General features: G+C 40.3%; 1 protein-coding gene across 1 annotated transcript in view; it reads right to left on the reverse strand.

Annotated features, from left to right (window-relative positions):
- Positions 1-16576, reverse strand: part of JAZF1 (JAZF zinc finger 1) — a 265415-nt gene extending 248839 nt beyond the window's left edge. Inside the window, exon 1 of the mRNA XM_030550851.1 lies at positions 16333-16576. Within this exon, the coding sequence (XP_030406711.1) occupies positions 16333-16447 (115 nt within the window). The 5' untranslated portion in view covers positions 16448-16576. The remainder of the gene's footprint in view (positions 1-16332) is intronic.
- Positions 16577-20381: the final 3805 nt, after the last annotated feature.

Genomic DNA, 20381 nt, shown 5'->3' on the forward strand with positions numbered 1-20381 from the left:
CTTAGAGGTGAAGGAGGGCTATGATTCTAACTTTGGAAGCAAAGTTAAGATCCTAAGGAGGTGATAGCAAAATGAAAGATATGGGACAAAGACGAGCTTTTACACAGCCTCAGCACAATGCCTCAAGAGAAGAAAAGATTATTTTGTTTTGGTTTTTTTAATCCCATGCATGTATATTATGTAGTCATCCTTTGCCAATTCCGGATGAGATGAGCCATTTTAAACAATTAAATTCAGTCTTCCTAATGCTTCAGTGATGCAAGTATTTGTCTCTGTGTACAGCAAAAACCTGCCTATGTCAATGTTAAACCAAATTAAACCTGGGCCCTCCCATCCTTAATCTTTATACAGGCTTCTGAAGGTGACATTAACTGATTTTAATAAAACCCCCACCTTTTTAATTTAGAATATAAATATCTACACACACACAGTGTAAGACATATGAATTCTATTCCATAAGCATATTTACACTGCAACATAAGATGACCCTTCTAAATTATATACCAAGTCTAATGGAATACAATGGCTAGGTAACAACTTTTACATTTTTGTAACATCTAAATTGAATAACATTTTCCATAAACTTGTATACTCAATTCCCTGGCAAATAATTACCAGATACAAAATGGGATTATAAACAAATACAAAATGGGATTATAAACAAATACAAAATGGGATTATAAACAAATACTAAAAAGCCTTAAATTTGTTTGTGCATACATGCTGCTACAAAACACATAGCAGCAAAAAACATGCTCTGAAGATTAGCTAGGGGCCCAATCACATGAGGTGCTGAATTCCCTCACTACCACTGATTCTACGGGGAGTTGACAGAGCTCAGCCCCTCTCATTATTGGGCCTTTCAAGTGAAAACTATGACCTGCCCTGTGTATATTTGCTATGGCAGTTATACTCAGACCTCAGTGGTTCAGGAGCCAAATTAGTGATCAACATTATCCAAAAGAGCCTCAGTAGTGTGAATTGTTTTATTTACTGTAGTACTATATATTCATATTTAAATAGTATGACAGGGAAATATTTAGTTTATACATAACATCTGTTGATATATATTATAATCTCCATTGCTGGAGATTTTTAAGAGCAGGTTAGACAGACACCTGTCAGGAATGATCTAGATAATACTTCGTCCTGCCATGAGTGCAAATTGACTGACCAAGTATTATTATATCATCAACTACAATTGGTTAACAACATACTAAAGTATCCTGATCGATTAATAATTAAAATCACACAGTGTTTTAATATCATGTGACGCAAAGAGCTGCAGGAGACCATTAAAGAGCCACTTGCAGCTCACAAGCCTCAGTCTCAGTCTGAGTGTCATTGGGCTAGGGAAAGAGAAGAGGGTACAAAGTGCCACTTCTCCCAGTGTTTCCATGCAGAAAGCAGACATAATGCTAAAACATGATGCTCCCTGAGAAGGGGTTGGGTTGGGGGAAGTGTATCCATTAACAATGTAAGCATCCCTTTCCATGAATCAATGGGAGTCTAGCAGATACAAATGCCTTAGAATCAGGAATTATCCTTCTAAAACAGTTGGAATTTTTAATAAATGCACTTGCAGGTTCACATTTACAGAGAAAATACAGCTACTGAGTCTTCCAGCAGTTCTGCAGATCATTAATCTATCAGTTAATACTCACTTTTACTATATTTGTTTCACTATTTTTAAATGCAACGTTTAAAATGTGCACAACTCATACAAAGCAATTGCTGATTTAGGTTTTTTGGTTTGTTTGGTTTTTTTACATGTGATTTATAACTCAGAATGGTATGAAAATTCATCCAAGGCTCAAATTCATCTTAGAGGCAAAAAAATCAATTAAGAATCCAACAAGTCAATATTATGATATAAGAATGCACCCACAAAAACCCCAGAGAAGCTAACTGTTCCAAATACAATTTTCATATTAAGACAATCACTTTGCTTTCTAAACTGAAATTTGCAAGTCAGTTCACCACATAAACTAGTGTCATTGATTATTGCAGAGAATTAAAAATAGAAAGAAGAAATAATGAACAAGCAATCTGGTTTAGGAACACTTTATTCTTAGGCAAGCTCACTAACTTTTTCCCCCACCATTAATGATTTCATAAGGAAATATAAATACAGAGATTAGATTGTTATTGTTAACATGGAGTGTGTATTGTTGTAGAACTGAAATAAAATGTTGCACATATATTTCAGCTCCTTAAGAAATGGAATACAGAAAGTAGGAATGGATAGACTAGTGTATGAAAGAGCAGACACTGGGGGCCAGTCTGGTGAGCAGCTTATAGAAACAGATTTGGCTTTTGAACTGGCAAGAATTCTCTCAATCATTCAGGCAACATTTTTGGTGCCTGCAACAATGGCGTTCTGTTATCAAATAGGGAGCTCATTGGCTCCTCAACGTCTGCCCTCACTTCCACAAACACAATAAGGAAACATGGTAGGCAGACAAAAGCCAAATTGATGGCAAAGGTGGGGATCTCTCCAAGCACACATCACAAATGGTATCTAAGCACCCACAAAGAGATTCTATGGGTGCACAATGCACAATGACCAGGAGGATATGGCTTTAGGAAATAACCTGCAGGAGACAAAGATACACTTGCCACATCAATGACAATGGTGGATGAGGAACCAGGCCGGTTCACTGAGGAGGGACACTGCTGGCAGGTGGAATTCTACACCCTGGTTGTCTGCTGTGTGGAGGACGGGAATGGGCTTCCACCATTACTGGTAGCTATTTTGACCCTTAGATTGGCTGCATTCTGAAGTACTAACACACCTGTCAGACCATGTGCCCTGCCCAAATACACAATAAAAATCATCCTAGGAAAGATCATGCCACATTTGTCAAGTCTTTGATTCTGCACCACAAAACCAGCCTTCAGTAGCAGGTCCAAAAGGCTGTGCACTATTTATTCCTATCCTTATTATGCTTCTCCAACTTCTTCCCCTCAGACACTTTACAAAGTGTGTCAGCATTGCACACCATAATCTCAGACTTGATCAACGTTTTGGAGCTGAACACATGCTCAAACTCAATATAGAAATGCCAGTTATGCCTTCCCAATCTGGACATCCAATTATTGTCTCATACCTCATTAAGCTGCACTTCCAAGTACTTAAGTTTTATCCTGGCTCTATGACAGACACCAGATTCAGTCAGACAAGATAACACCTTGACCAGAAAAAAAGATGTGGAATTCAAAGGAGACTTTACTCATAGACCAGAAAGCAAAGAAAGCCCTACTTATCTACCTTAAGATAGCTGGCAATATGCACAAGAACAGAACAATCTCATGGAAGTGAATGTTGATGAGGTGGTGTACATTATAGTTGTCTGAAGTGAGGGCAGGGTATTACATACAGGTAAAATGAATATCTGAATGGTTACCCCAAAAAGGAGCAATATTGTCTAGAGTGGTTGCTGAAGGTGGACAAGACGCTAAGACTGATACAATGCCTGTGCTTCCCACCTACTTTAGCACTGAACTAGTTCAGAATTAACTAGTGCATCTGCTGAGAGCTAGGGAAATTTCAACATTCAGAAGCAGTCCCAATGTTGTTAGAAGCACTATTGTGTATGGATGTCATATGTTTCAAAAGTATTCCATGTGCATGAACTGATCTTGGAAATGCCAGCATTCTCTAGTGTGGGCAGATACAAGGAAAGGCTCACAAAGAGAAGGGAACACACACGAAACCACATAAATCTCCTCCCCCAAGGAGGAAAGGTTCATGACGACACTAGACTCAAGCCCTAGGCCCTCCTCCTGGAGGGAAGCTGTGCAGATCCTGGACTTCTATCCTCCCCCCTAGAAGCCTGTGCAGCCATAGACTCTTCTGACATGCTATAACTGTCCCCTCCAAAGGGCATAGAAGGCAAAAAGAGTTTATTGGAGCATTTTCCTACTGGACAACTGGCCACTTATTTCCACCTTCCTAACCCATGGCCAGGCTTTTGGATAACATCCATGGGTTTGAGAGCAGAAAGAAGAATGCTACAGACCCTCTCTTACCCCTTTCCATGGCACCTGCTACAGTTCCACCTGCTTTTACTCCCCTCCATTACTGGTAGTGGAAATAAGTATCCGGCTTTATCATAGCAGCTTGCCATCAGATCATCATGCTTCTCCCACATTCTTCTGGGTCTTGACAACTATTTTTTATAACTCTGCCTTATCATCCTCTGTTCCATGTAAACACATAGGGGGAGAGGTAATTTCTCAACTAGTCAAGACTGACGCCATACAGATCTTTAAGGATTAATGTCAATACTTTGACATGCATATGAAAGCAAATGCAGCCTTTAGTAATACACACTTTGTAGCTAGCACCAGCAACTAGGTGAACATCTGAATTCTACCCCAGGTGAAGCTTTCAAATAATCTTTCAAAGGTAGACCCATGTAAGGTGCATCATCCAAATCTACAGCCTAGGCAAGGTTTATACTAGAGAGAAATGGCTGTAATAAAACTATCATAGGAAACAAAGTCCTTTTGTTTAGTGGTGCCACTGCATAAGTTATCTATCATAGTATGGAGCACGGTTAATCTTCAGGTGCTCACACTGATATCAAATATGTATGCAATACAGTACTCTGTTTTCAAGGTTGTTTCTTCTGAATTATAAATGTGATGTTTGTTTCTATCTATGCCCAGAAAGCAAGGTGATGAGTCCTCTGTAAGCCTTTGAACACTCTCTCATTCCTTCTAGACTCTACTCAGGAACACAGCAATTCTAGCTCTTCGTCAATTGTCAGACCAAGACACAGAGAGAACATTAAAAGGCATAATCAACTTCTAAATTTTGGTCAGCCCAGGTAATGATATACTACTACATCAAAAATCAAAACTAAATCACATTGGTTCCAGTCAAGGATCATATTAATATGCTCATAGTGGTGCACTTCAGCTTGTGTGTGTGTGTGCCTCTGAATGATCAGCTACCAAGCATTAGGGCACCATCTGCATGGCCTTAGGTCAAGATTTCTACTTCCATTGTGCAGCAAATAAAGGGATCATGATAATAGAGATATTCTGGGAATGCTGGGTACATACTATTAAAAGAGTTAATATCAAAGAACTAATTAAACCATGTGTAATGATCAAAACTATTATTTTTCCATTCTACTGTACAATGAATTATTTTAGCTTTTAGAGAAAACAAGCTTTTTCAGAAGAATCAAGATAATCATACTTTGTACATAGCTGTTTAGTTTTAATTATTCTAATATGCATCATTCAACTGCTCAGAGACCTCCTTTTAGGATCAAGGATGCATTTTATATGGTTGGTTTACTGGGTGTACCCTTTAGTTTCCATCTGATCTATTAGTAAATACAATAAATAAATAAAGTACTGCAGAATTCATATAAAAGCTGCTTACTCAGATTCTGATCTCATATGATCTAATTTACTATATTTGTAATACATACAAAGAAAAGCAAACAAAAAATTAAGATTCTAATGATTGTAGAAACATAGCATTATATTTACCAAGAGTATCTTAACAGGCAAACACAAACCTTTTCAGGAGAGCCGTAAAATAAAGTGGTAGCTATCCGATGCACATACTTGTTTTGTATAAAAAATGTACTACAAAATGGTTCTGAGCCCTTGCTTGGCTTTTTAATATATACATGTATAGAGGGATGACAAATAAGACTGATTACAGAGTTGAGGTAAAGGTGAATTAAATGTACTAAGGAAACTTAGACCATCAGTAGATAACGTCCTTAGGTACCTCTGATAAGACTTTTACCACTAGATCCATATCAGCTTCTCATTTTCAGAAAACAGACCTGTTTTTAATGCACATACTCTAGTGATCCCCTTTTTACATTCCATGAAATATGAAGAAAAGACTAAGTGAAAGATGAAAAAGAAATCATACTGGCAGCCACCTGATCATCTTGATATTATTTCTCATAAGAGTTACAGCCTACCTGTAACAGTAGCCTCACATGCTATGTTTAGTAGGCATGATCCTTTCTATGTTTTTTCCAGGGAAGAGAAACAAAATATTGCAGAAATTCTGAGGATTATCTATTAAATATGTTCTATGCTAGTGCAACGTAGCATGAAGTCTTTGAGTTAAATTGATGACATCAAACATTCCCATGTCTAAACTCCAGACTTCTTTAGATGCAGTATTGTAAATGATGCACAGTCAATACAGATTGTAGTACAGTATTCCTTCCTACTTCAGTAGGGACCTATTTCAAATCCCACTGGAATCAATTGAAAGATTCCTATTGACTCTAAAAGGGGTTGGTCAGGCCTTAAATCCATAAATCCTCAAAAGAAAAAAAAGATCAGACATTGTGACATTACAAATGTTTATTTTCATCTGCTTTTGCCCCTAAAATACATAGATCAAATATTAAGACATTAGAAACATTTTGTGCCTTACAGAGTCTCTCATCAATAGTATCCACAATATGAGAACACTTGTTACAGCAACAAAAATCAGGTCATTGCATCTTTAAATAAAACAGCCTCTTTAGCCTCCACATGAATGGAAGTAGAATGAATTTCAGACAGTAAAAATAATTATATTTTAGGATAAGTAGGGGCATTGCCAGCAGATCGAGGGATGTGATCATTCACCTCTATTCAACACTGGTGAGGCCTCTGGAGTACTGTGTCCAGTTTTGGACTTCACACTACAAGGAGGATGTGGAAATATTGGAGAGAGTCCCACGGAGGGCAACAAAAATGATTAGGGGGCTGGAGCACATGACTTATGAGGAGAGGCTGAGGGAATTGGGATTGTTTAGTTTGCAGAAGAGAAGAATGAGGGGGAATTTGATAGCTGCTTTCAACTACCTGAAAGGGGGGTCCAAAGAGGCTGGATCTATACTGTTCTCAATGCTACTTGATGACAGAACAAGGAGTAATGGTCTTAAGTTGCAGTGGGGGATATTAGGAAAAACTTTTTCACTATGAGGGTGGTGAAGAACTGGAATGGGTTTCCTAGGGAGGTGGTAGAATCTCCTTCCTTAGAGTTTTTTAAGATTAGGCTTGACAAAGCCCTGGCTGGGATGATTTAGCTGGAAATTGGTCCTGCTCTGAGCAGGGGGTTGGACTAGATGACCTTCTGAGGTCCCTTCCAACCCTGAAATCCTATGATAATGTAAGGTCAAACCCTTAAGAATAAAACTCAAGAGAAGCAGAGATGGATCTGGAAAGCCATAATTTGTTTGGATGTGATAGCATTTTTAAAATAATAACCCTTGAGAGCATGCAATGAAATCTTGTAAATGTCTTTATCTGTATTTGATAATGAAAAATAACTAACTAAAATATGAATATTAGTGGATTTGTTTGTGCCATTTTTATTGGATGGTGAACTGCATATAATCAAAATGTCTTTCCCATTGGCTTTTTCCATCACTGCCAATATAAATATGCAATATGTTGGAAAAAAATCAGGGGTTAAAACAGATCTTAAGAGGGTTTCATTCTACGTATGTTAACTTTGAGAAAGGTATCTGCAGTTATAAGCCAATAGCACTTTAGTGACTGAAGGATAATTCAGTGAATGATAACAGATAATTACCTCCTCACTACATAAAGAATGTTCCCATTCTCTAGATACCATCATAAGCACGATGCAATGAAGGCTGAAAACATACATCAGGATCTGCTTTGTTCCTCTTATCTGCCTTCACTTATTTTACTGACCAAATCAGAAGAAATTTTGAGGGTCTAATTCTCCTCTCACACCAACCCAAAATTCATAGCTCCACTGACTATAGTTAGGCCAGCATAAATCAGGAGTAACACAACTGAAGTATATGGAGTTATGCTACTGTAAACATTAGGAGAATAAGTCCCATTTACTATTACTTATTAGTTGTGTTGCAGTTTGAGAGAGATGCGCCAGTCATGATGGGGGCCCCTTTGGGCTAGACATTCTTCACACACAGAAGGAAAAAATTTCAAGTATAAGTGACTCAGGAGCCTACGTCCCATTGCATTTCACTCTGTCATTCACAGAATTGACTTTCAATGTGAGTTAGGCTTTTAAATCACATAGGTGCTTTTGAAAATTTGACCCATATTGAAAAAATGTTCCTTTGTCCCCAAATAACTTACACTCTCGTTTTGTTTCATTCTACTAATTCAAACTAGAAAGATAGCTCATGTGCATATTTTGTCTGAAACCTAAACCATGATCCTGAAAGACGTTAATTGTTTTGGTGGCAGGATGAGAGAGAACTTACATCCTCTGGTTGATATAACTGTTGTTGATGGAGCTGGGGACAAGTTTTGCACTGCTAAAAATTTAGAACTGGTCCAGTTAAAGAGTCCTTTCTCAGACCGTAGAAGGACTGAACTAGAAATGGCAGGTCCCATCTTCCAGAACTCTACCTTGTGTGGCAGAAGATGGGAGATCAGTTTGACTTATTTAAAATGGCTATGAAAACTAGTCAAGATATACTGTATAAAAAGATTCAGCGGGTCTCAAACAGTTTCATAGCATGCATGCGCACACACAAGAGAGAAGGCTCAGTAGGCCTGGATGATTATGACTATTGAGTGCATGTAAATGAGATTTTAAAAATACATTTTCAGGACACAACACAATTTTTAACGCTTTCCTGAAATATAAGCCACTATGATATAAGGTATATGCCCAATAAAAGAACAAAAAAGAGTAGCTTTCACTTAATGAGTGATGGTGCAAGTTGAGGAAAATAGGTAATTAGTTTATTTTAAACATACTAATTGTCTGACAGTACTTTGATATAATTTTCAGTAGGTTGGGTTGTTGTTTTTCTTTTAAGATCTCTCTTAGATAACAAGAGACTTTCTGACAAAGCAACTATGATTGAAGAGCAAATCCCTTAAATCTGCAGAAGCTCTGTTGTAAACCAGCTACACCCCTGCTGATCAGAATCACAAGACAGTATCATTATTTAAAACATAGACAAAGCTTTGCTGAAGTACCTGGGCCTCCCCTCGCCACGCTCTTCAAAGGCTAAAGATTGGGTCCTTTAGAGATAATTGTATCTCCCACACCACCAGATGCAAAGGTTTTGATTATTGACATAAGAATGACAAAGATTACAGCTGTGGAAATACTGGACATGGTTCAAACTTAATACAAATGTATCTTTGGGCTTTGTCCAGCCTAATTATTAAGAATTACTTTGATGATTAAAAGTATTAGATGTTGTTTCTCTAGTTCTTTTGTATCAAGAGACTAACTACAATTATTACTATTTTTACAACAGGTGTGTATGTTTGATTGTTATTTATTGCACACAAAGGCCCATATGTTCATGCAAGCTACATAGAAGAAAGAGTAGCAACTAACTACAAAATCTGCTTTTAATTTCTATACTCTACACAAAACATCCTATATACAATGCTGCCACATCAACTTTCAATACAAAAATGATTTCACACAGCTGATGTACAATAAGTGTGAGGAATCTCCAAAAATGAGAAACGGGTCATGACAACACCATTACACATATTCAGTATTAAGTTAATGCTGTTCTGAGCAGCAATACTTTACTATCAGCAAAATTCAGCATTACCAATATGTGTCTGTGGAAAGCTAAGCATGCTGGGGCCATTAGCAAATGGCAAGGGTAGGTGGCCTTTGTGCCAGACTGCAGGGGCTCAGAAAAGGTTGTTGCGTCTTTCATACATTGTGGACCCCACTTCAGATCTGCATTTGACTTAGTACTCCACAGCTTCTCTCATGCAGTATCTTAAGTTATTCTCTTTCTCTACATTTATCGTTTCTAGCACCCGTTATTACCAAAGTGAGCATACAGCCCAAGTTAACCATTGTAAGTACTAGTTTTGAGCAAGCTTTATGCCACAGGTCATGGGAATTCTCTTTTCTCACACACCTACCTTTTTCTTTTTTTTTTTCCCACATCAGCTCTCTGGTCCTTGATTATAGACCCCTTTGCCTTAATGTTCCATGAAGGCTTGACATTACTGGAGGCATTAGGATCCAAAAATTATTAGCATAGTTGAACTTCAGAACTAACATACTTTCTTTTCCTCTGGTGAGCTACAAACACCTCTACCTCGATATAAAGCTGTCCTCGGGAGCCAAAAAATCTTACCACATTATAGATGAAACTGAGTTATATTGAACTTGATTTGAGCCCTGCCCTTCCCCAGAGCGCTGCTTTACCACGTTATATCTGAATTTGTGTTATATCAGGTGGCATTACACCAGGGTAGAGGTGTATTAAAATATCCAGATTGATTTGTGCTTTCTTCTATCACTTTGACAATATTGTGCCCAAATTTTTCTGCCTTCTGTCACTCAATTTCTCCTTTACAAGCTTCTTTTTTTTCCTGATAATTCCACTACTTAGTATAACAGCTTCCCCTGTTCAATCATCAATCCTAATGTTTGGGAATACAGTAAAAAATTCCATTAAAAAAAAAGTTCCAGCTTTAAGTCTTGACAGTGAAAGTTACTGTATGAATACTGTACTATCCAGGAGGACACGCAGCAACACAATATTGTATTTTCTAAAGCAAGTTATACTGAATTATTCAGTTATTATAAGCTGTCTATTTTGTGTGGCCTTAGTACAAGTAAAGGCTGAAAGATTCCCTTTCGATGCTTCAGAATCTCAGTTAAGTACTATATCATACAATCCTCATAAGTGATAAGAACGTACTCAGCCTTGATTCTTCACTACTCTCTCCCATCCCCCCTCCACCTCCACTTTTCCTTGTCTCTTCAGACCATTTATATTCATTAAACTGTTATGTAACTCTGATCCACCCTGATTCCATTTGATCCACATCTGGTACCCTCACAACTGCTGGGTATCAAGGGAGGCAAAACAGTCCAGATGAACCATACATGCACAGAGGTAATCAATTTAGCACATAGTGTGATATCAGCACCAATCTGATCTGCACACTGGAAAAATATTAAACCTCGGGCCAATGGAAGCTATGAAGGTAAGAAAACTGATGCAATAAATAATCTGAGTAAGAATTCTAACAATCTCTGTTTGAGCACCCCAAGACCAAAAGAGCATGATACTTGCACGGTTAAACCTTTAGGGAGCTAGTGTGCCCTGCTCTTCTGGCTGGAGCTCAACTACTGAAAAATGCTAGTAAGAAGTAGAAGGATGAAGAAACAAATCACAGAATGCCAGTAATGTGACCTACCCAATGAGCTTCAGCAACTACTGTGAGAAAAACAGAAAATGAAATTTAAATCTGAATCAGAAAATCGTAATGAATTTCAGGACTGCCCTGCAAAATGAAAGGCTGTATATAGAACTGTATCTGTTCCCTTACCATATATTCCTACCTTCCACAAAGCTAATACAATCCAATAGGACCACAACGTCAGTCATGTCTCCTGTGGAATCTGCCATTCTGCTGAAGCCAAGCACCGAACATTTTATTGTCTGTCTTTCTGGGACCCACCTGTAGCTGCCCTTGACTCCTGACATGCTCCAAAAAGGAGAATTAATTGGATCAGAGTCCATGCCCTCTTTGCCATTCCATGGATCAGGGAGCCACAGCTGACGTTCAGCTTCTAGCCAGGGAGTAGGAAAGCCAAATATGTAGATTGGGGAGCTAGGCTGCCTGCATAGCAGCCAAACCCCAGAAGGCAGGGAGATGATCCCACAAAGCAGGCTACAACCCTCCCTTCCCCGCACCTTCCATCCTCTGTGCTTCCTGGAACACACATGGGGAAGGATGCTCTGAGTCTGGACATCATGGAAGCCAAAGCCAACTGGGTAGAGTCAGGCCATCTCAAGGGTATAAAGAAAATCCTAGAAAATAATTACCACAAAAAATAATCACTGATGAATTTTACATTAATATTTTCATCTAGGAACTGTAGCTACGTGTGTGTGGAGGCAGAGATGGGAATGAGGGTTATCTGTTATGGCAGCAGAATAAGTTAACATTGTTATGGAATGGAGGGGTTGTTCCTGCAGAATTTGATCACATTACAACAGGGAGTACATGGGGTCCCTTTGATAGGCCTGAGATAATTATTCCTGAGTAAGCCTAACCAACCCAGAAGGCTGCACCATGCAGTAACAAAAACCAGACTGTAGTGTTGGTATGTGTTAGGATAGGTCTATGGCACTAAATATGAGTTTAAATATTCTTTACCTGCCAAGCACAGAAAGAGATGCCAATGCTCCCAGCTCATCTGCACCAGTAATTTCATCTATCTTTTATGGCAGCTGCTTGCTGTAGGTACTAATTAATACATAAAATTAACATTAAGGCTCCAAAAAAAAATAATCTATTTATAGACATCAAGTTCTGTCACACTTGCATTCATGAATTTTGCATTTCTAAGTAAGTAAAGCAACTACAGAATTTCTCAAAAACGTCATCCACTGGCACTTGAAGGTGAGAAATGTTAACAGGGAATTTTGGTGCCAAAATATAAAGGCCAGGTTTTGCTATCCTTAATCACAGTAAGTTGTACCTTACTTTATGAATAAGGGTGGCAAAAATTGACCCTTAATTAGTACTAAGGAATTAAAATACTTGGTAGCTTCCACCCTTCCATATGCGGTGCAAAATAATTAAATTCAAATCAATTATTTTGCTAATACACAAGATTCATTGTAACTCTATGAAAATACACACTATTGGAATTGTGTATTAGGTTTAAGACCCCAGTGTTGCAATCTGATGCATATGGGCAGACCAATGGGATTCCATGTTGTGAGGATCCATTCACACAAAGCAGACTGCAGGACCAAGTCTAAATTAACAATAAACCTTAATTGTTTGCATATCTATAACCCAGGACATTTTATTTTATTTTTTAAAATTAACAACACAATCAGATCTAATCCTATTATTTTTACTCTTATAAAATACAAAAGATGTCTTCAAAATCATCATTTATTCCTAAAAGAAATATTACCATGTACTCTATATGTCCAAAATTAATCCCTTCCTGACTGTATATGTATATGACAAAAGCATTCTCAGAGAATATTATAGTATTATGCTCACAACACACACATTGTGAAGACAATTTCATAAGCTGGCATTTTCAGATGCTTATAATTTTTCAAAATATTCCCTTCCAGCTGAAATTTCTCAAGCCAAAATTGAAGAGTTTTGGAAAGTTCAGGAAGCTTTATGTCATGATTTTTTCAAGCTGCTCCATGAGAGTAACGGGGTCTTGCTCATGTGGAAGAACTTGTAGGGTGTTAGTATGAAAGAACTGAGACCTGTGTTCAATTTAATACATGTAACTCTCAATGACTTTACTAGGAGTTCCATCCATATATCTTGAGGGTATAACAAAGTCAAACTAAGCCCTGACTTCAATGAAGCTGCAGTGACTTACACTGAGGTTGAATTTAACTCAGGATTCTTTACCAGGTAAGAATTTTTCCAGCTGATTTTACTGACAATTCCAATAGGATGTATTTTTAAAACATCAAACTGGAAATCCACTTCAGATCCAGTTCTGCACCAAACTCAGGATGGACAGACTTCTAAACCCATGCAGTGACTACCGGCTTCCATTAGGAAAAAAATCTTTTGACATATTTGTAGAAAACTGATACAGAATAAATGTTAGAGATGTTTGAAAATCACAAGCACTACAAACTATTTTCTACAAATTTGTGTAATTCTTATTTGAAGGTGCAATCCCATATGGAAAAACCTTCAAATAAATGTACTCAAAGCAGTGTCATATCTCATTCTCATATGAATGTATATGTGGGTATTTAATCTGTGATCCATTAGAACTTTCTTTTAGAGAAAATAAAAGCATTACACACAAATATATATTAATGTAACATTAATTTTAAATGCACAAATATTAGGAAATTAAGTGTATAGTTTCCTAATGTAACTCAGCCTGCCCTTCCCCCTCATGCATATGAAATATTCTGTACAACTGTATATCAGTGGTTCTCCAATTACGGTCCATAGGCCGCAATCAGGCAGTACATGGCTTGGTTTATAGCATGACTTCCCAATGTGGGGGTGCAAACAGATTCAAACGGGAAGGGATTATCATGACCATCTTTCCCTTTATTTATGTCTAGTTGGGAGTGACGTCCCAAAACGTTTTCCTGTTGTAACATGGCTCACAGTATGGGGAAAGGTTGAGAATCACAGGTTTATAGAATAGTATCAAAATGAGAATCCATTATAACAACACGGATTAAGATTATAACAAGAGTATACTATGCATTTTTCAGTTTGAGATATGGTGTGCTAAATCTGAAAGTTAGAGAATGGCTCCTGTACATGATTTTATCACATACATGTAAATGTGTATGGTTATGGAAACCATACATTGGAATTTTCTGTTTTGCAATTTAAATCTCACCTATAACACTGCATTAATGAAGTTAGACTTAATTTTAAATTGAGTGTCAAATTTCAAAGTTTATTACTTCATCAAAATTTCAATTTTTTTTCAAATGTTTGGGTCTGCTTATTAAAGAAGTCATAAAATGAAACAAACAGCATGTGTATTTCATCATTGTATAGCAGCATGCTGCTTACTTATATTTTCACTGAATCACAGCAAATCTAATTATTTACACCTTCTTTATACTACAATCCTCTTTCAGATTAAAACAAATCAGGAATTACTAACTTGTCAAGTTTCTACTTTGAAGAAAGTTATATTTCTGACAGCCTAATTTACGTTGTTAATAAAACACAGTAAAGCAGTTACACAGAAGGGGTTGCCTAAAAGTCACTGTAAAAACTGTTAAATGCGACAACAAAAATAAGGTCTGATAACGCAGTGTATTTGTAGCTGTGTCAGCTCCAAGATATTAGCAAGACAAGATGGATGAGGTATTATCTTTTATTTGACCAACAACTGCTGGTGAGAGAGACAAACTTTCCAGTTCTGCAGAAGCATGAAAGCTTGTATGTCTCACCAACAGAAGTTGGTCCAATAAAACATAGTACCTCACCCACCTTTTTTTTTTTCTTGTAATGCATCAATTGTATTACCTTCTAGACAGCTATTAAAAAAAAGCAGATTTGCTAAACTATTTTTTTTAAAACAAAGCTTATTCTAAGAAAAAAATCCATGTACAGAAGGTAGGCCTCGTGTTTTATCTTTTGCTCACATATTAACTGAAAGATTAAAAAAACAAAAAACTTTGACATAATGTTAACTTTTGGATTTGCATAGAGAAGCCAGGGTCACTCCTCACACATTCATACCTGCACGTAACTGCAAACTGCTGTGGGGATACAAACCCAGGGGCACCCTCCTGGCGGCAACAGACTGACGAATCATCACCCCACCTCCTGCTGCATTATACACTGGGTATAATCCCTGCCCCCACTCCCCTCGGAGCGAGCACAGGGTGGATCTTCCCGAAGAATTATTCGGGACCGCGGCATCCCAGGCAGGGGACTTGTTGAAAGCGCTTGTCTGATCAACACGGCGTGGGGAGGGGGAGCGAGCGAGCTATCCTACAGGTGATGATCAGACAGGCGCAGCGCCCAGCCCGTGCCCCGCCGGCGGGACCCTGCTCGGAGGCCTGGCCGCAGCTCACCAGCAAATGGCAGCAGCAGAGCGCCGCGGAATCCCCGCCCGCCGGCGCTGCACCGAGGGGTTCCTCCCTCCCCGCTGCCGGAGCCGCACGGCGTCTCCTGACCCCAGGCGCGGCACCAGCCGCACGCAGACCTCGCCCCTGCAGAAGCAGCCGCCGCTTAACCTCCACCCCCGCCGGCGGGGCCCTGCTCCACGCCCACCCAGCCGCCGGCCTCCCCGACACCCTTCCTCCCCGGAGAGGCGCCTTCAGGGCAGCCAGGCTGCAGCGGGCGGGCAGCGCCCGATCCTCCCCACCACACCTAGCAACAGCGCTGACAGGACGCAGCAGCGGCGGCGAGAAGGAAGCGGAATGGCTGCCGCCGCGGCTCGCTGCCTCCCTCCCTCCCCAGAGCCCTGACAGCCAGAGCCGGGGCGGAAGCAGCAGGCGGCGTGCCGTGCCCGTCCTCCTCTCCCCCTCCCCGCGCCTCCTCCGGCTCTCTCCGCACTGCCTCCTGCCAAGGCAAACTAACTCCCCGCTGCAGCGGTGCCCAGCTTCCCACCCCCACCATGCCCCCTTGTGCAGCCGCCCCAGCCCCTCGTGCCCCCCGCGCAGCCTCCCCCAGCACCCTGCCTCCCGCCCGCCCCACGCCTTGCCATGCCGCCTCTTGCACCTCACGCCGCCCCGCGCCCCGAACACGCCCATGCCCAGTATGCAGCCACCCCGGCACCTTCTCCCCCCCGCCCTGCCCGTGCCCGGCATGCAGCCCCACGCCCCTTGCAAATGCACCGTCCCCCTCCCGGCCACTCACCGATGTGGTTGTCCTCAATGTGCTCGATGAGCTCAGCCAGGCTTGGGAAGTGGAGCCCGCAGCCCCCGAACCTGCAGGTATTGGAGAAGAAGGAGGCGGCGGCGATGCCTGTCATGGTGTTACATTGAGATCCCCCTGCAGTGCCTGCTCTGCCAGGGCCGCCGGCGGCAGGGCGGAGAGAGGCGGGGGAAAGGGGGAACGGGACAGAGAGAGATGGAGAGAGAGAGAGCGAGAGAGGGTGGGGGCGGGGAGGAGGAGGTGGCCGCGGCGGCAGCAGCAGCGTCGGGAGCGGCGGAGGGGAGGGACGGGCTGGGTGGGGGGAGATGAGGCAGCCGCAGCTGGGAGGGACCAGTGCTGCACTGTAACAGCTGTGCTACCCCAGCAGCCACCGCCTCCTCCAGCAGGATCAAGGGACCCAGGCCACACTCATCACCTTCTCAGGGGGAGACTTAACAGCGGTTCACATAGATACTTCAGAGCTCAAAGGCTGGGTTACACAACAGAGAAGTGTCACTGCCAGTGTGAAGTTTTATTTTTTGGGGGGGAGGGGGGAAATATGTTACATTTGTTTGTAACTTTATTTAACTTTTCCCAGTAACACATTGAGGGTGGGGAATGAAAAAAGAGCTCATTTTTGTTTACCCTATAAAACCAATTTGTGAGTGGGACCCCCCCTATACATTAAAAACACTGTTTTATATATTTAACGCTCTTATAAATGCTGGAGGCAAAGTGGGGCTTGGGGTGGAGGCCAACAGCTCATGACCCCCAATGTAATAACCTTGAGACTCCCTGAGGGGTCATGACCCCCAATTTGACAACCCCTGGAATGGTATTTTACACCATAATTAGCCCCATTTAAATCAGTGGAACTACGTGTGGAATAGGCAGACACCTTATTTTTACTAACAGTAGCATTGTCTGGTTCACAGAGAGGGACCCACAGTACAGGAGTTCACCAAGTGGTATAAAACAGTAGTTTTCGACCAGGGGTACACATACAGCATCTGACGAAGTGGGTATTCACCCACAAAAGCCCATGCTCCAAAACGTCTGTTAGTCTATAAGGTGCCACAGGACTCTTTGCTGCTTTTACAGATCCAGACTAACACAGCTACTCCTCTGATACTTGATACCCCTGGTGTACGCAGTGGTCTTCCAGGAGGTACCTCAACTCATCTAGATATTTGCCTAGTTTTACAATGGGCTACATAAAAAGCACTATTGAAGTCAGTACAAACTAAAATTTCATACAGTGACTTGTTTATAGTGCTCTATATACTAAACACTGAAATGTAAGTACAATATTTATATTCCAGTTGATTTATTTTATAATTATATGGGAAAAGTGAGAAAGTAAGCAATTTTTCAGTAATAATGTGCTGTGACGCTTTTGTATTTTTATGTCTGATTTTATAAGCAAGTAGTTTTTAAGTGAGGTGAAACTTCAAGACAAATCAGACTCCTGAAAGGGGTACAGTAGTCTGGAAAGGTTGAGAGCCACTGGTCTAAGCAGTGCATTCAACTAAAGCTCATACAGTCCCCATTGAATGTCAGCACCTACAAGGTAGTGAGCACCCTCAACCCAATCTCATTGGAGTTGAGAGTTCTCAGCTACTTGCAGAATCAAGCCTTTAGGCCCTGATCCTACAGACACAGATGCTTGACTGTACTACTGTAAGTAACCCATTGAAATCAGTGAGGCTATTCAAATTAATAACTTTAGGCACATGCATAACTGTTTAGAGGATTGGAGTATGAAGTAGCAGAAGGTCTAATTGGCACAGAATTTGGTTCTCTCTCTCTGTAGGATAGATCTTTGCAGCATAAAGACATGATTCTGCTAATCTTTGCATGTTGAACTCTTGTGTTGGTAGGAGTTGAGTAGGAGAGCAAGAAATCGGAATTGTGCTGTGGTGTAAAACTGATAGAACTGGAGAAGGAAATTAACATAAAAATACAAAACTCACTCTCTAAACCTATTTTGACATTTTTGTCTCCAGAAAGCTAGTCGCTGGAGAGGCTGACTGATTAATTGATTTTAATGAAGTTCTCCTGAGGCTAAACTTCATAGACAGCTTTATTTAAAATTAAAAGAAAAAAAAGAGCAAGAGCATTCCTGTCAGGTGGGTTCTTTAAAGTTTTTTTTACAATTATCCCATTTTTGCTAGATTGCATATTATGCTAAAATTATGCTAATAGTTCAAGCAAAACCAATGCTGCAAAAAAATAAAAATACTGGCTTAAGATCCTAATCATGCAGATACTTATGCATGTTCCTAACTCTATGCAAAAAGTTAAGCCCGTGCTAAAGGGTCTGCAGAATCAGATTCTGATTTATTAACTATATTGCCCTCTCAGCTGCTCCCATCATTGCTGAAGGGGTCATTGCCTAAAGAATAGCAAAGTTTTCAAGGCAGCAAAATGGTTAGTGACCGCAGGCATGGAGGGTATGCCAGTTTGCTTAGAGCAGCAGAAATCTTGGAGCCATCTCTGACTACCTATGTACTTGAGACCCTAAAACCTCTTGAAAAGAACAGGAGTACTTGTGGCACCTTGAGACTAACATTTATTTGAGCATAAGCTTTTGTGGGCCACAGCCCACTTAATCAGATCCATAGAATAGAACATATAGTAAGAAGAGAGATATACATACAGAGAACATGAAAAAGTGGAAGTAGCCATACCAACTGTAAAAGGCTAATTAATTAAGATGAGCTATTGCCAGCAGGAGAAAAAAAATGTTTGTAGTAGTAATCAAGATGGCCCATTTTAGACAGTTGACAAGAAGGTGTGAGGATACTTAACGTGGAGAAATAAATTCAGTATGTGTAATGACCCAGCCATTCCCAGTCTCTATTCAAACCCAAGTTAATGGTATCTAGTTTGCATATTAATTCAAGCTCAGCAGTTTCTCATTGGAGTCTGTTTTTGAAGCTTTTCTATTGCAAAATTGCCACCTTTAAGTCTGTTACTGAGGCCTTGGCTACACTCACACTTTACAGCGCTGCAACTGGGTGTGAAAAAATACCCCCCTGAGCGCTGCAAGATACAGCGCTGTAAAGCGTCAGTGTAATCAGGGCAGCAGCACTGGGAGCGCGGCTCCCAGCCCTGCACGCTACACCCGTAAGGGATGTGGTTTACATGCAGCTCTGGGAGAGCTCTCTCCCAGCGCTGCCGCTCTGACTACACTCACACTTCAAAGCGCTGCCGGGGCAGCGCTTTGAAATTCCAAATGTAGCCATACCCTGAGTGACCAGAGAGGTTGAAGTGTTGTTCTACTGGTTTTTTAATGTTATGATTCCTGATGTCAGATTTGTGTCCATTTATTCTTTTGCGTAGAGACTGTCCAGTTTGGCCAATGTACGTGACAGAGGGGCATTGCTGGCACATATCACATTGGTAGATGTGCAGGTGAATGAGCCCTTGATGGTGTGGCTAATGTGATTAGGTCCTATGATGATCCTATTTGTTATTTAAATGACACCATCATTATGCTCAAATAAATTTTTTAGTCTCTAAGATGCCACAAGTACTCTTGTTCTTTTTGAGGATACAGACTAACATGGCTGCTACTCTAAAACCTCATGGTGACAAAATAACCTGCATCTTTGTTCACAGATCAGTTTCCCAATTTTCATATAAATTAACACTGATTTTCCCTATATATTGCATTGTCCAAAACTTGTATTTACTTTACTTAATTGTACATTAAAAATGCACAAAAATTATTTTCCAAAGATACAGATTTAAGGAAAGTCTGCCTTCACTTCAACACTATAAGGCATTCCATATTAAAGTTAGAATTCTCTTGAGTAACACACAGGTTCCTGATATCTAAAACCTATCATTTGGTCTGTTTGTGTCAAGCATATTCATTTCACAGGTCACTACCTCCTTCCTTTAAATCTGTCCTAAAGGCCTGCATCTTCCATTATCCTTACAGGAAAACTAGTCAACTAATAATTGGCCAAGACAAAGGGCAATTTGGGAGACAGCTGATCCTAATTAAGACCCTAATCCTGCAAACATTGATGCAGATGCTTAAT

Source organism: Gopherus evgoodei, chromosome 2 (assembly GCF_007399415.2).
Source record: "Gopherus evgoodei ecotype Sinaloan lineage chromosome 2, rGopEvg1_v1.p, whole genome shotgun sequence".
Lineage (NCBI taxonomy): Eukaryota > Metazoa > Chordata > Testudines > Testudinidae > Gopherus > Gopherus evgoodei.